The 12,706-nt window shown below is 55.1% G+C and overlaps 1 protein-coding gene across 1 annotated transcript; it reads left to right on the top strand.

The window, feature by feature from the left end:
• Positions 1-1,559: 1,559 nt before the first annotated feature.
• Positions 1,560-8,589, top strand: RIPPLY1 (ripply transcriptional repressor 1). The gene is made up of 4 exons (XM_048864304.2): positions 1,560-2,325; positions 3,078-3,153; positions 7,203-7,273; positions 7,652-8,589. The coding sequence occupies exons 1-4, from the start codon at positions 2,093-2,095 to the stop codon at positions 7,905-7,907; spliced, it is 636 nt and encodes a 211-aa protein (XP_048720261.1). The 5' UTR covers positions 1,560-2,092; the 3' UTR covers positions 7,908-8,589.
• Positions 8,590-12,706: the final 4,117 nt, after the last annotated feature.

Genomic DNA, 12,706 nt, shown 5'->3' with positions numbered 1-12,706 from the left:
TTTGCCAGGAGCAGAGTTAGTGGCCAACACCTGTTGAAGTAGGATCCCTGCTCTGTGACCATGGACAGGAAAGAACTGGAGTGGTGGCTTCCAGGTGTGCAGCCTCGGAGGTGAGTGAAAAATTCAGCTGCCACAGTGAGGAAGGGCCCAGCGTAAGCCGGGGTTGATACAGCTCCGAAGGGGAGACCGTGCCCCCAGCCCAGCATTAGGCTGACTCAGGGCTTGCAACGCTTAGCGATTCAGGTGCTCTGAGGTGTGCCGTGTGCAAAGTCCCTCCCTGTAGGTTTTTTCCAGGCTGTGCTGACTCAGCTGGGAAAATTCCCTCCAACTCCTTCCTCCTGGCCCAAAGGTAGGGCTTGGGAAGTGGGGGCTGTGGCCCCAGCCTGGGTAGAGATTTCCCAGGGCTGGGTAAAGGGGAAGCTGGCCCGGCCAGGGCGGGAGGTGGAGATGTCACTGCAGAGCCAGTTTTCCAAGTAGCAGCCGTGTGAGTCTGTATCCGCAAAAAGAAAAGGAGGACTTGTGGCACCTTAGAGACTAACCAATTTATTTGAGCATAAGCTTTCGTGAGCTACAGCTCACTTCAGCGGATGCATTGCAGAGTCAGTGTTAATCAGAGGCCTGTAACAAATCCTATTAAAGCTTCATTAGGGCCCCTTCGGGGCTATCATTATCAGAGGCTCCCTCTGGTGTTGCAGATACTAGAGCAATGCCTCCCCAAGGCCAGAGGGGAGGAATCGGGTGACGGGCAGACTGGGAAGTAGAGCGGCGTGGGGGGGCATGAGTCATGGGGCCTGGTTGGTCCCAGCCTTGTGCCCTGTGCAGCATATCCCTTGTACAGAGCAGGGGAGAAATGGTGCTGTTTGGCTCTGGGCCGGTTTTGCACGCCCTTTGCACTGTCAGTGAGAAGGCGCAAGGTGGGAAGGGGGCAAGTTGCCCAGTGCTGGGAAGGCAGCTCTGGCAGGGGCTTAGTGGAAGGTGCATGGACTGTCCCCCCTGGGCGGGTGAGAGGGCTCTGCGAGGCTGGTCTGCCAGGGAAATTCCAGAGACCCGCTCCCCAGGGAGCCCCTGCTAACAGCCCAGCGCCTGCTGGCAATGCCCAGCTGAAAACAAGCTCATTTAGGGAGACGCACAGGGCTGCCCCTAGCAGTGGCATAGCCCCATGCTAGGCTGGGAGGGCAGAATGCTTGGGAAAGAGTCTCTCCTGCTGAGCCTTGGGGCTGGGAAGCGGGAACTGGCTCCCTGAAAGTCCTGGAATACACCAAGCTAGACAAAAGCAGGGCCTGTAATCTCCAGTTGCAATGGGGCTGCCCCATTGATCACCCCTGCTGAATTATCCATCACTCTCTTGCCAGAGAACACAGGCCTAGGGGGATCTGGCTGCCTTGTGCTGCCCCAGAGGCACCAGTCGCCTGTTTCTCCCGCAATCAGTGATGCAGCTCAGCCCCGGAGGAGGAGCCGAAGTGTCGCTTTCCCTTGCAGGGCTGCTCCCCGCGCACCTACATCCCAGACAGCAAATCCTTTTGACTATGTGCGTCCCGCCCCGCCCGGTGCTGCTGGGGCTGGATCTCTGGGCTGCCCTGGTGCTGTCCAGCCTACACAGCAGTGACTTGAGAGCAGGGACTCTGAGCCCAAGGCCCGACCCTGCCCTGTGGGTGCCCTTGGCAGCCGGATGGGGCCTGCAGTGAGAAACCCCCAACTAGTACCGAGCCAGGCCTGCTTCCCTTTTTACCCCTTTGTTACAGCCTTGAAATCTCACGCCTCTCTCTCCTCCCCTCCTCTGTTCCTTGCCCCCCTCCCTCGAAAGTCACTCTCTCCTCCCTCTCTTTCCTTCTGGCCTTCTCTCCATTAGCTGGGCCATCCTGCACAGACCCATTTCCTCCTCACATTACTGCCCCTCCAGTCCCCTCCCTTAGGGTAATGGGGACAAAGCTCCTAATCACCCTCATTAATTGTCCCCGCCCCGCTCCCCCTGACTCCCTGGGGCATTTCTCACAAATGGTGTCTAACTTTTCCCTTCTGTGTTTTGTTTTTCCACCGGAGCTGATGGTGCCCCCCCAGCCTCCTGCTGAGCCACTGTTTACTCAACTGGGACATGCTGGACACCCTGGGACCTCCTGCTCTCCCCCTTCACCAGCCCCAGCCAGGCTGGGAGGGCTATAAAGAGCTCCTAGGACAGGCCAGACAGAGAGACCTTGCTCCTTCTTCGCCAGCTCACACCATGGATGCTTCTGTCCACGCTCCCCTCGGGCTGGCCGGCTGGCTCTGGGGCCCCCCAGCTGCCTGGGGCTGTGGATGCCCTGTGCAGGGCCAAGAACAAGGCAGAAGGTAATGAGGGTCTTGTGGCCACAGAGCCCATTACCCGCTCTGTGGCTGGCGCAGCCGAGTCAGAGGAGACGGGGCCGGCAGAGGGGGAAGTGTGGCACTCTGTCTTGCTGCTTTTGGCAAAGGGGTGGTGGCGGGGAGTGTCATACGGAATAGGGTGCGTCTGTCTGTGATTGTTAATAAGGGCTTTGTGCTTCTCTTCCCTTCTGCGCTGGGGGCTCAGAAACAGGCCCCTAAACCCACCTCCCAGATGGGGACACCTTGAGGCTGTGTCAGAGGATCACGATGCAGGAACTCTCCTGCTGTCACTGCTAGCCCTTAGCCCCTGAGCTCTACTTTTGGGGGAGGGTTAGGGTGGGGACTGCAGCGCTTTCCCCTTCCCGACCATCCCTTGGCACTGCAAAGCTTAGGGCTTCCGAGGATCATCCTGCAAAACCGCTGGCAGTCTGGGGACAGGGTCTGCCCACAAAAAACAAATCCCCCGGAGCGGGGGAGGCGGAGGGCTGGGGACGGGGCTGCATCGCTGCGTTTGTGTGTGAATGTGGGGGGGCTGCAGGACAGGGGATTTTAGTGCTGAGAACACCCTTGCCCTGTGTGGGTGTGCAGGCACTATGGGCCTGCATTTGCGTTGGTGCTTGTGTGATGCCACGGCTCTATCAGCTGTGACGAGCTGGGGCTTCTCAGCATGATAGCACCCTGGGCTTGATGACCGCTGACTGGCCCACTTCACCCCCTCTTCTTGTCTCACTTCGCAGATTCCCACCGCTCTGGAGACCCTGGCTTCCCACTGCAAAGGACCTGTGCAGGCAGAACAGGGACCAGACAGACCCAGTGAGTTTCACCCTTCTTGATCAGAGGGTATCCAGCTTGGCCCAGCCCCAGAATCCGCCTAGTCCCTCTGGGGCTCAAGGTGGGTCGGAGGGCGGGGTTGGGCGTTCGCGCTTCACCTCTGCGGACCTCTGCATCACAGCATCCCCACGGTGGGGCCGCTCCTAGGTTGAGCAGCCTTGTTCCCGAGGCATTTCCCCTAGGTTCTTTTGCTGTCCCCAGCCCCTGGGGTAATTGCGTTCAGCTCTGGGCCCCACACTGCTAGTCGCTGTCCAGCAGGGACTGGTCTGGGAACCAGGGAGGTAGCCTTGGGTGACCTCCGGCTCTGGATTCTGTTTCCATGAGGCCCAGAGCTTCAGCTCGCCTGACGAGACGCACTGCAGAGGGGGAATTCAGGATGGAGCTCGTGGGAAGCTGCCTGGCTGTGAGATCGGAGGGGCTGGGTGATTGGCTCCCAGGGGAGATCCATCCCTCAACACTTTTTTATAGCTAGGGCTGGACAGCACCTGACAGGGCCGGATCCTGGCTGGCCCCAGGAGCTGGACAGGCTGAGCTGCTGGGCCTTTTCCACCTCTAACCTCCGAGCTCCACTGGCTTGCTGGGCTGAACACAGGGACCACTCAGGGGCAGAAAAGGACTGAGGGGGTGGGAGCCAAGCAAAGTTATTCTAAGTGCAGGGCCTGGCAACCTGATGCATGGGATCCTTTGTGTAGTCTCCATTTGCATCCTGCTGGAGGCTAGTGCACAGACCTTCCCCGGCTGTCATCCCCTGGAGGTTGGGGGGGGGGGGGGGGCAGACCTCCCCAGCAGGTGCCCCCTGGAGTCTGGTGGGCAGATCCCCCCACACTGGTGACCACTGGAGGGTGGCAGGCAGACCCCCGCGGCTGACACCCCCGGAGGCTGTGGGACAGACCTCCCCAGTTGGCACCCCCTGGAAGCTGGGGGGCAGACGCCCCCTGGCTGGAACCCCTGGAGGATGGCAAGAAACCACTCCCCATGCTGGCACCCCTGGAGGCTGGTGGGCAGACCCCCCCGGCTGGTGCACTTTGCAGGCTGGCAGGCAGCCACCCCCCCATGCTGGCACCCCTGGAGGCTGGTGAGTGGACCCCCCAGGCTGGTGCCCCCTGGAGGCTTGGGGGCAGACATTCCCAGCTGGATGACCCTTCCCGGCTGGCACCCTGGAGGCTGGCAGGCCAACCTCTCACCCCCCAGCTGGTGCCCCCTGGAGGCTGGGGGCAGACCACCCTGGCTGGCATCCTGGAGGCTGGCAGGCAGACCTGTCTGGAAGACAGGGCATCTTCCCCCACCCCTCCCAGCTGGCACAGACTCTCCTTTTGAAGGCAAGCAGCTGTGAAACGAGCCCCCTCCCTGCAGTGGGTAGTGTAGGCCAGTGCCAGTTGGCACCTCTGCTGGCAGGGCTGGCTCTCCCTGTATAGCTGCTGTGGGGGGTTAGATTTCAGAGGGCTCTGGGCTGTGGGAAAGGGATGCCTCTTCCCTGGCCAGGGCTGGGATTCCTCAGGGGTTAGCTGCGCTAGGCAGGGGTTTGGCACAGGGAGAGATTACAATGGATAAAGCCCTCCCGAGGGTAGAGCCAGCTTCCTCCCTGGCCCTCGTCTTTGCTGTGGGCACCAGGGAGTGTGTTCAGTGAGGCTGGGGTGTGGAGGAGGCCAGACCGTGTCCCCTTAGCAGGCTCACCCTCTCAGCGTGGGTGGCAGCCAGCCGGAAGGGAAGGAAATCTGCCTTGCTGGGTGTGATTCCCCCAGGGATGGGGAGCGGCCAGCATGGCCTCCCTACTCCCTGCACTGCTCATGTGCCCTGCCTCATTGGAGAATACCAATAGGCAAAGGAGCCACAGATCCCAGGAGAGACGACAAAGTCCCAGAAGGGCAGCTGGCTCCTCATGCCAGGGCTGCCGTCCCAGCCGGGCTAGCAACAGGGCTCCCCACTCTCTGCTGGGAGCAGGTCCCACAGCCTCCCACATCTCACGAGCAGGAACCTTTTTCTGCTATTCAGCCTAAACGTCCCCTCTCTTCATCTCATGCCATTGCTGCTCTCCTATCCTGCCTGACCTACAGGGAAAGCACTGGACACTCCAGAGCTGGGAGAGGACTCACCTCCTCTTCTGGCCTATGCAGGCTGGTCCCTACAGTGCATGCATCAGTGAAGGGGCTGGGTCTAACACAAGTACAAGGGGATGCTGGTGGGAGGCAAATTCAGAACTGGTTCAAGGAAATACTTTCCTGCTGGGCACCACACAGTTAGCCTGCGGGACTCTCTGCCACAAAGCATCACAGAGGCCAAGAGTTTAGCAGGGCTCATAAAAGCATACTAACATCCTGGGGTTAGAATAGGCACCACGGAAAAATTGAATCAGCTAGAGCAAAAGGTGTGACCCCTCCGTGTTCGGGCTATGAGCCCAACTCTTACTAGTGGGAGTAAGAACGCCACTCTCCCTGCAGGGAGGTTAGTCCCTCACCGCCTGCTTGCAGGTTCTCCCTCTGCAGCAGCTGGTGCGGAACATAAGAGTGGCCATACTGGGTCAGATCACAGGTCCACCTAGCCCAGTATCCTGTCCTCTGACAGTGGCCAGTGCCAGGTGCCCCAGAGGGAATGAACAGAACAGGTAATTATCAAATGCTCCATCCCCTGTCGCCCATTCCTAGCTTCTGGCAAACAGCGGCTAGGGACACCATCCCTGCCCATCTAGGATAATAGTTATTGATGGACCTATCCTCCATGAATTTATCTAGTTCTTTTTTGAACCCTGTTATCGTCTTGGCCTGCACAACATGCTCTGGCAAAAGACTGTGTGTTGTGTGAAGAAATACTTCCTTTTCTTTGTTTTAAACCGGCTGCCTGTTAATTTCATTTGGTGACCCCTAGTTCTTGTGTTTTGAGAAGGAGTAAATAACACTTCCTTATTTACTTTCTCAATACCAGTCAAGATTTTATAGACCTTTATCATATCCCCCCTTAGTCGTCTCTTTTCCAAGCTGAAAAGTCCCACTCTTATTAATCTCTCCTCATACGGAAGCTGTTCCATACCCCTGATCATTTTTGTTGCCCTTTTCTGAACCTTTTCCAAGTCCAATATATCTTTTTTGACATGGGGCGACCACATCTGCAGGCAGTATTTAAGATGAAAAGGACTTGTGGCACCTTTGAGACTAACCAATTTATTTGAGCATAAGCTTTTGTGAGCTACAGCTCACTTCATCGGATGCATTCAGTGGAAAATACAGTGAGGCGATTTATATACACACAGAACATGAAACAATGAGTGTTTATCATGCACACTGTAAGGAGAGTGATCACTTAAGATGAGCTATTACCAGCAGGAGAGTGAGGGGGGGAGAAAACCCTTTGCAGTGATAATCAAGGTGGGCCATTTCCAGTAGTTAACAAGAACGTCTGAGGAACAGTGGGGGGGTGGAGGGGGTGTACCCTGGATTTATATAGAGGCAATATGATATTTTCGGTTTTATTATCTATCCCTTTCTTAATGATTACCAGCGTTCTGTTTGCTTTTTTGACTGCTGGCCCCTGCCAGAGACAGGCCATATGGACCTAGTCTCTGATCTAGTCTGATGAGGTGGGTGAGGTCATATCTTTTATTGGCCCAACTTCTGTTGGTGAGAAATATTAAGATAATAGAAGACATGACCTCACCCACTTTGTCTTTCTGATTTCCTGGGGCCAACCCGGCTACAACAGCACTGCAAACAACAATGGCTGATCTTTCATCTAAGCTGGTGGGTCCTGTGTGCCGGAGCTGCTCCTTCTTCCCTTGACAGATGATCCCATGGCCCAAGAGATCCCACTGGCAGGCCAATCTTTCCTGCTAGTCAAACTAACTTTTCCTTTGCTTAGTTACATCCTGTTTTTCCCAGCAGGAGATCCCTGGGCTCTCCCAGTGCATCCGCCATCCCTGCCCCTGGAATCCCATCAGCCCCCAAAGGGATCCTAACTTGCCCCCATCCCTCATGCTGGGGGGAGGTTGCAGCGTAGGTGCTGAAGGCATGCATCCGAATTCCTGTTCTGTGTTTCCCAAGGCCCGTGGCAGCGAGACAATGGTGGATGGTGGCTCTGGCAAGGCATCAGCACTGTTCCGGCACCCCGTCAGGTACGTGCATCCCACAGTGATGGCAGGCAGGCTGCTTGTTTCTGTTCGCTGGGGCGGGTAACCAGTGCTCATGGTGCTCACTAGAGTGCAGTGTCAACTTCGTGCACTTGGCTCGGCCAATGCCCCACTGGCCAGCCCTGCAGTGCCCCCGTGCTTGGCCAGTCCCACCCTGCCTTTGCCCCATAGGTCTGCCAAGACCCCACAAGGCTGCCTTGCAGCCCCACACGCAGCTGTGCTGATGCCTCTCACTCCTGACCTGCAACCCCCTGCTAGCCCAGTGCTGGGCCCCATGCAGGATGTGGTGCCTCTTTCACACCCCTGGGCTTTCCAAAGAGGAAGCAAAGGAACCTGTATTTGTCAAGCATGTTTTCCCCACAGACTCTTCTGGCCCCGCTCCAAATCCTTCGATTACCTGTACAGTGAGGGGGAGAAGCTGCTGGAGAACTTCCCTGTGCAAGCCACCATCAGCCTCTATGAGGACTCCGACAGCGAGGAGGAGGAGGAAGGCTGGGGGGAGGAAGGGCAGGCAGAGGAGTGGGGTCAGCAGGCGGAGGAGTCTGTGTTACGGCAGGAGGCAAGCTGCCATCAGGGGCCAGCTGGGGCCAGCCAGCCAATAAAGCTCTGTCTGAAGTGACCCCCACAGTGCCCAGCGCACCTGGGCAAGACTCGGCTGTGGGGATAAATGCCACCACCTTTCCCAATGCTGCCGGTAAAGGAGCCTGCCAGAGACTCCGCCCCAAGGTTCTGAGACCCCGGCCCTTGCCGTCCTACACCGGGCTGTGTGTGTGCGGTGATGGGGGCCAGAGGGTTGTTTGGAAGCATTTTCAGGTCTCTCCAGCAGGGAGCACAGTTCAAACCCAGGGGCTGCAAAACTCCAAGATGGTCCTGCGGGAGGCGAGAGGCCCCCACGCCTGTCCCAGGTGAGCAGTCAGAGCTCGGGGCAGCTGGTCTAAGTGTCTGCCAGGGAGAGGACTCTCCCATTCCAGACTATGACGTCCCCTGAGCAATGCCTGCCTAGTGCTGGGGAGTGGGGCTGGGCCGAGGGCAGAGGTCAGCTTGCCCTTCTGCACCAGCCCCTTTGGGAGCCGGGTGAGGAGGTCTCAAGGAAGAAGCGTGGACAGACAACGCTGTGGGAGCTGGGCTGAGAGTGAGTGTTCCAGCCTGCTCCCCCTAACCCCGAGGGAGTGTCTGCTCCCACTCGGGGGTGCTGGTGCCCTGGTGGAGCTCAGCTGTGGCTCTGGGTTTTAGTCTGTGTGTTCTGGGGGTTAATGTATAGCAGGGCATTGACGAGTGAAATAAAGCATGTGATCCTCTAACATCAGGGTTCATGGTGCTCTGGAGTCCATGGCCAGGAAATCTGCCTAGCATGGGGAAGCGGGCACATGTGTGATGAGGGGAGAGGGCTGTGGGTCGGGGAATGACCTGGTGGGGGCAGGGCAGGGTCATCATTGTGCTCAACAGAAGGTGGGGAGGATGGGACAAGGGGGCCCCAAACGGCAAAGGGAAGTGCCAAATTAGTGCCTTTGCTCCAAGGTCTGACTGCTGTCCCTGGAGCCGGGCACAAGATTATGGCGTCTACAACCTGCACCTCTGTCTGCAGGGGGCAGATGGCTGATAGCCAGTCTCTGGGCGGGGCGAGAACTATGTTGCTGGCCAGGCCGGGTGCCAATCTGTGCTCTGACCTGGGGCACCCTCTCCATTAGCACTTGGGGACAGGTGTCATCAGGCAAGGACAGTGCAGCCCTGCAGGCTAATGGGGCTGGGGGAGGCTGCAGGGGGTGCCCAATGCCCTCCACTACACCAGCCTTGCCATGCAGTCGGGCTCAGAGCAGAATCTACAGTGGCATTGAGGACAGGAAACTCTTATTTTTATGTCAAACTGTTTAAATAGCCCCATCTAGTGGCCGAATGCAGCGCGGCCTAGAGCCACCGAGGGGAACCACACCACGCAGCAGCATTTCTGCCCCTTCTTCACGACAAAACTAGCTGTGACTCGCTGAACTAATAGTGTGACAGCAACCTCTAGTGGTTAAAGCTCTGCACTAAGAATCAGGAGATCCAAGTTCTAGTCACGCTGCTAAAAGATGCTGCTGAATGGACTGAGGGGTGAGCGTATTTGCCATTTGAACATCCAATGCCCCCATCTCCTCAGACCCGTTCCCCACTCCCACCTGCTCCTCTTTCAGGCTGGCTCTTGCGGTGAGTGAGCAGGTTCATAGAGGGGATGAGGGTCACGTCTGCTGAGGATGCCCAACACTGGGCCCACGCATGCATTTGCAGCAGCTTAACTAAAAGTGGCTGCAGTGTGACCCCATCAGTTCGACTGGTGCAATGTCCATGTAGACAAACCCTGGGGAGGGGTGCTCTTATCCCAGAGTCAAAGTGCCTTCTTCTGAGTGTGCTGAAGGCAGGAGCGAATCAGAACAGGTGAAATAGGTGTCCATACACAGACCTACAATGAAGTAACAAGAGGTGGGACTCCAAGGCAGGGTTGTAGTTTTGGTACAAGTTCAGGTGGCAGCCCTTCCCGAGTCATAGCTGCTGCCTCTGTGGACAGAAACGAGCTTTTATGGGCAGACCTGCAGAGCCATCCTAGCTCTGAATCTGTTCTGGCTTAAGGATCATCCATGCCATTGTCAGCTACGTTCCAGCTGCAGAATCTTTAATCCTGCTGGGGATCCATGAGCCAGGAAGAACCCAGCTTGACTCTCAGATCTCCAAGCCTCTGGCTGCCAGAAGCTGGGACTGGATGACAGCGGATGGATCACTCAATAATTGCCCTGTTCTGTTCATTCCCTCTGAAGCATCTGGCACCGGCCATTGTTGGAAGACAGGATACTGGGCTAGATGGACCATAGATCTGACCCAATAGGCCCATTCTTATGTTCTTATAGGTATTATTATTGTTATAAGGGTCCCAGTTCTAAAACACAGCCTCCAAACAAAAACGTATGCTACTTGTAAACTGTAATGAAAACTCCAGGACCTCTAATTGATACCCGTCCTAATTACTGTGCTGTCAGGCCTTTCTAAAATATTAGCAGCTACTGACACCTGGTGGACATTAGGCGTGTTGCACTTTAGTTAACATTTTACTGGAGAGTTGGAGATTATGTGAACCTCTTCAGCTATTTCTTGAGTTGGCAAAGCCCGTTTGAGTCCACAGACCTTTCTTTCTGTCATTTAAGAGCATGGATCCCCTCTCAGTTTGATTCAGCGAGGAAAAATGTTGATTTCTAGCTAATAGGCAGCTTATGCTCTCCATATTATGCATCAATCACTTATATCCTCAATTTAAACAACACTTTGCTGTTCCCCTTTAAATTAATGTTTCTTAGCTACAGTTGTGTGGACCCCACATCCTGCACTCCCATAGTAAGGGCCCCATTTTATATGTCAAAAAGAGAATCCCTTCTCCCCACCCAAATTTCCTGCACTCTAGTCTCCAGTCCACCTAAAGTCTGAGAATCAAGCTGGGTCTTATGTGACTCCTATGCCATGAGTGGTTTCAGACTAACAGCTGTGTTAGTGTGTATTCGCAAAAAGAAAAGGAGTACTTGTGGCACCTTAGAGACTAACCAATTTATTTGAGCATAAGCTTTCGTGAGCTATAGCTCACTTCATCGGATGCATACTGTGGAAAGTGTAGAAGATCTTTTTATACATACAAAGCATGAAAAAATGGGTGTTTACCGCTACAAAAGGTTTTCTCTCCCCCCACCCCACTCTCCTGCTGGTAATAGCTTACCTAAAAGTAAGATGTTTCATTGTGTCCATTTATTCTTTTACGTAGAGACTGTCCAGTTTGACCAATGTGCATGGCAGAGGGGCATTGCTGACACATAAAAGAATAAATGGGTAACCTATTTCCCCTTGTTTTTTCCTACCCCCCCCCCCAGACGTTCTTGTTAAACCCTGGATTTGTGCTGGAAATGGCCCACCTTGATTATCATACACATTGTAAGGAGAGTGATCACTTTAGATAAGCTATTACCAACAGGAGAGTGGGTTTGGGCGGGGGCGGGGGGGGAGATAAAACCTGGATTTGTGCTGGAAATGGCTCAACTTGATTATCATACACATTGTAAGGAGAGTGATCACTTTAGATAAGCTATTACCAGCAGGAGAGTGGGGTGGGGGGAGAGAAAACCTTTTGTAGTGGTAAACACCCATTTTTTCATGCTTTGTGTGTATAAAAAGATCTTCTACACTTTCCACAGTATGCATCCAATGAAGTGAGCTGTAGCTCACGAAAGCTTGTGCTCAAATAAATTGGTTAGTCTCTAAGGTGCCACAAGTACTCCTTTCCTTTATGCCATGAGTGAATGGCTGTTTGTGCAGTGTTAGGAACAAAGGACGGGTAGGGTTGGCTCCTCTGAGGTACAAAAAAACAGGACATCAGGGATGATTTGGAGACCAAACCCATAAACCTAGACAGCTGCCAGAGTGTACTGAGCCCCCTTATAGATTTTCCCAGGACAGCTACCTCAAACAAGGGATGATCCTGGGAAAACCTGGGCAAGTGACAACCCTCAGTCAACCACTGGAAGGGACCTCCTTGGTCATCAGGTCCAGTCCCCGGCTATCGCAGGCAGCTCTTTCATATTATCCCGTTCATAAATATACCAAACTCCATTTTAAAACTAGTCCTCATTGGGACGCTGTTCTAGAACCTCCCTCATGTGATGGTTAGAAGCCTTCTAATTTCCAGCCTAAGTTTATCTGTGGCCAGTTTAATCCCCATTCCCTCCCTGGTGTTGTTGTAAGAGCCTTAGATGACAGATACTGTAGAAGTGCAGAGTATCATTAGTCATCATCATTTTAGTTATTTATACGCTGCAACATGTGGTGCTGGGACCAACTTTTGCAGCTCGGAATTGTTTGGTTTGAGCCCTTCTCTGTTGTTGTTAGCAACAGCACCAACAATGCTTTTGGGGTCAGAGTGGCAGTGGGATGTGCTACTACCTGTCAGCAGGGTGAAGCCTGGCCCATCTCACCCCATGTCTTTAACTGCCCTGTCTGTGTGGACTGTGAGCTCCCTGGACACGGCCTGTCCCTTACTATGTGTGCACCTGGCACAACAGGGTTGGGATCTCAGCCTCGGCCTAGAGCAAAGGGACCCTCCCCCATGACCCCAGCAGCTCTCTGGCTGCACAAGGCTCCACTGGGAGCAACTTCCTTCCAAGTCTGGGGCAAGTGGAGAATTGTGGCTGAACATGCATGGTGGAGCCAGGTCCTGCTGCAGCCACACACAACGAAGCCCTGGCTTGGTGCGATGGGCCCAGACACTGCGGTGAGGGGCGCATCAGAGCCGCAGCGAGCGGAGACACCTCCCACAGCTTCGTGCCCACTCCCTGCAGCGGCCTGGCATGACCCAGCCATTAAGACTACAACTCCCAGAGCACCCTGCGGCGCAATGGCCTTCAAACCCAG

This window comes from Caretta caretta, chromosome 9, assembly GCF_965140235.1.
Source record: "Caretta caretta isolate rCarCar2 chromosome 9, rCarCar1.hap1, whole genome shotgun sequence".
NCBI classification, from domain to species: Eukaryota; Metazoa; Chordata; order Testudines; family Cheloniidae; genus Caretta; species Caretta caretta.
This window is presented reverse-complemented; position numbering and strand designations above follow the sequence as displayed.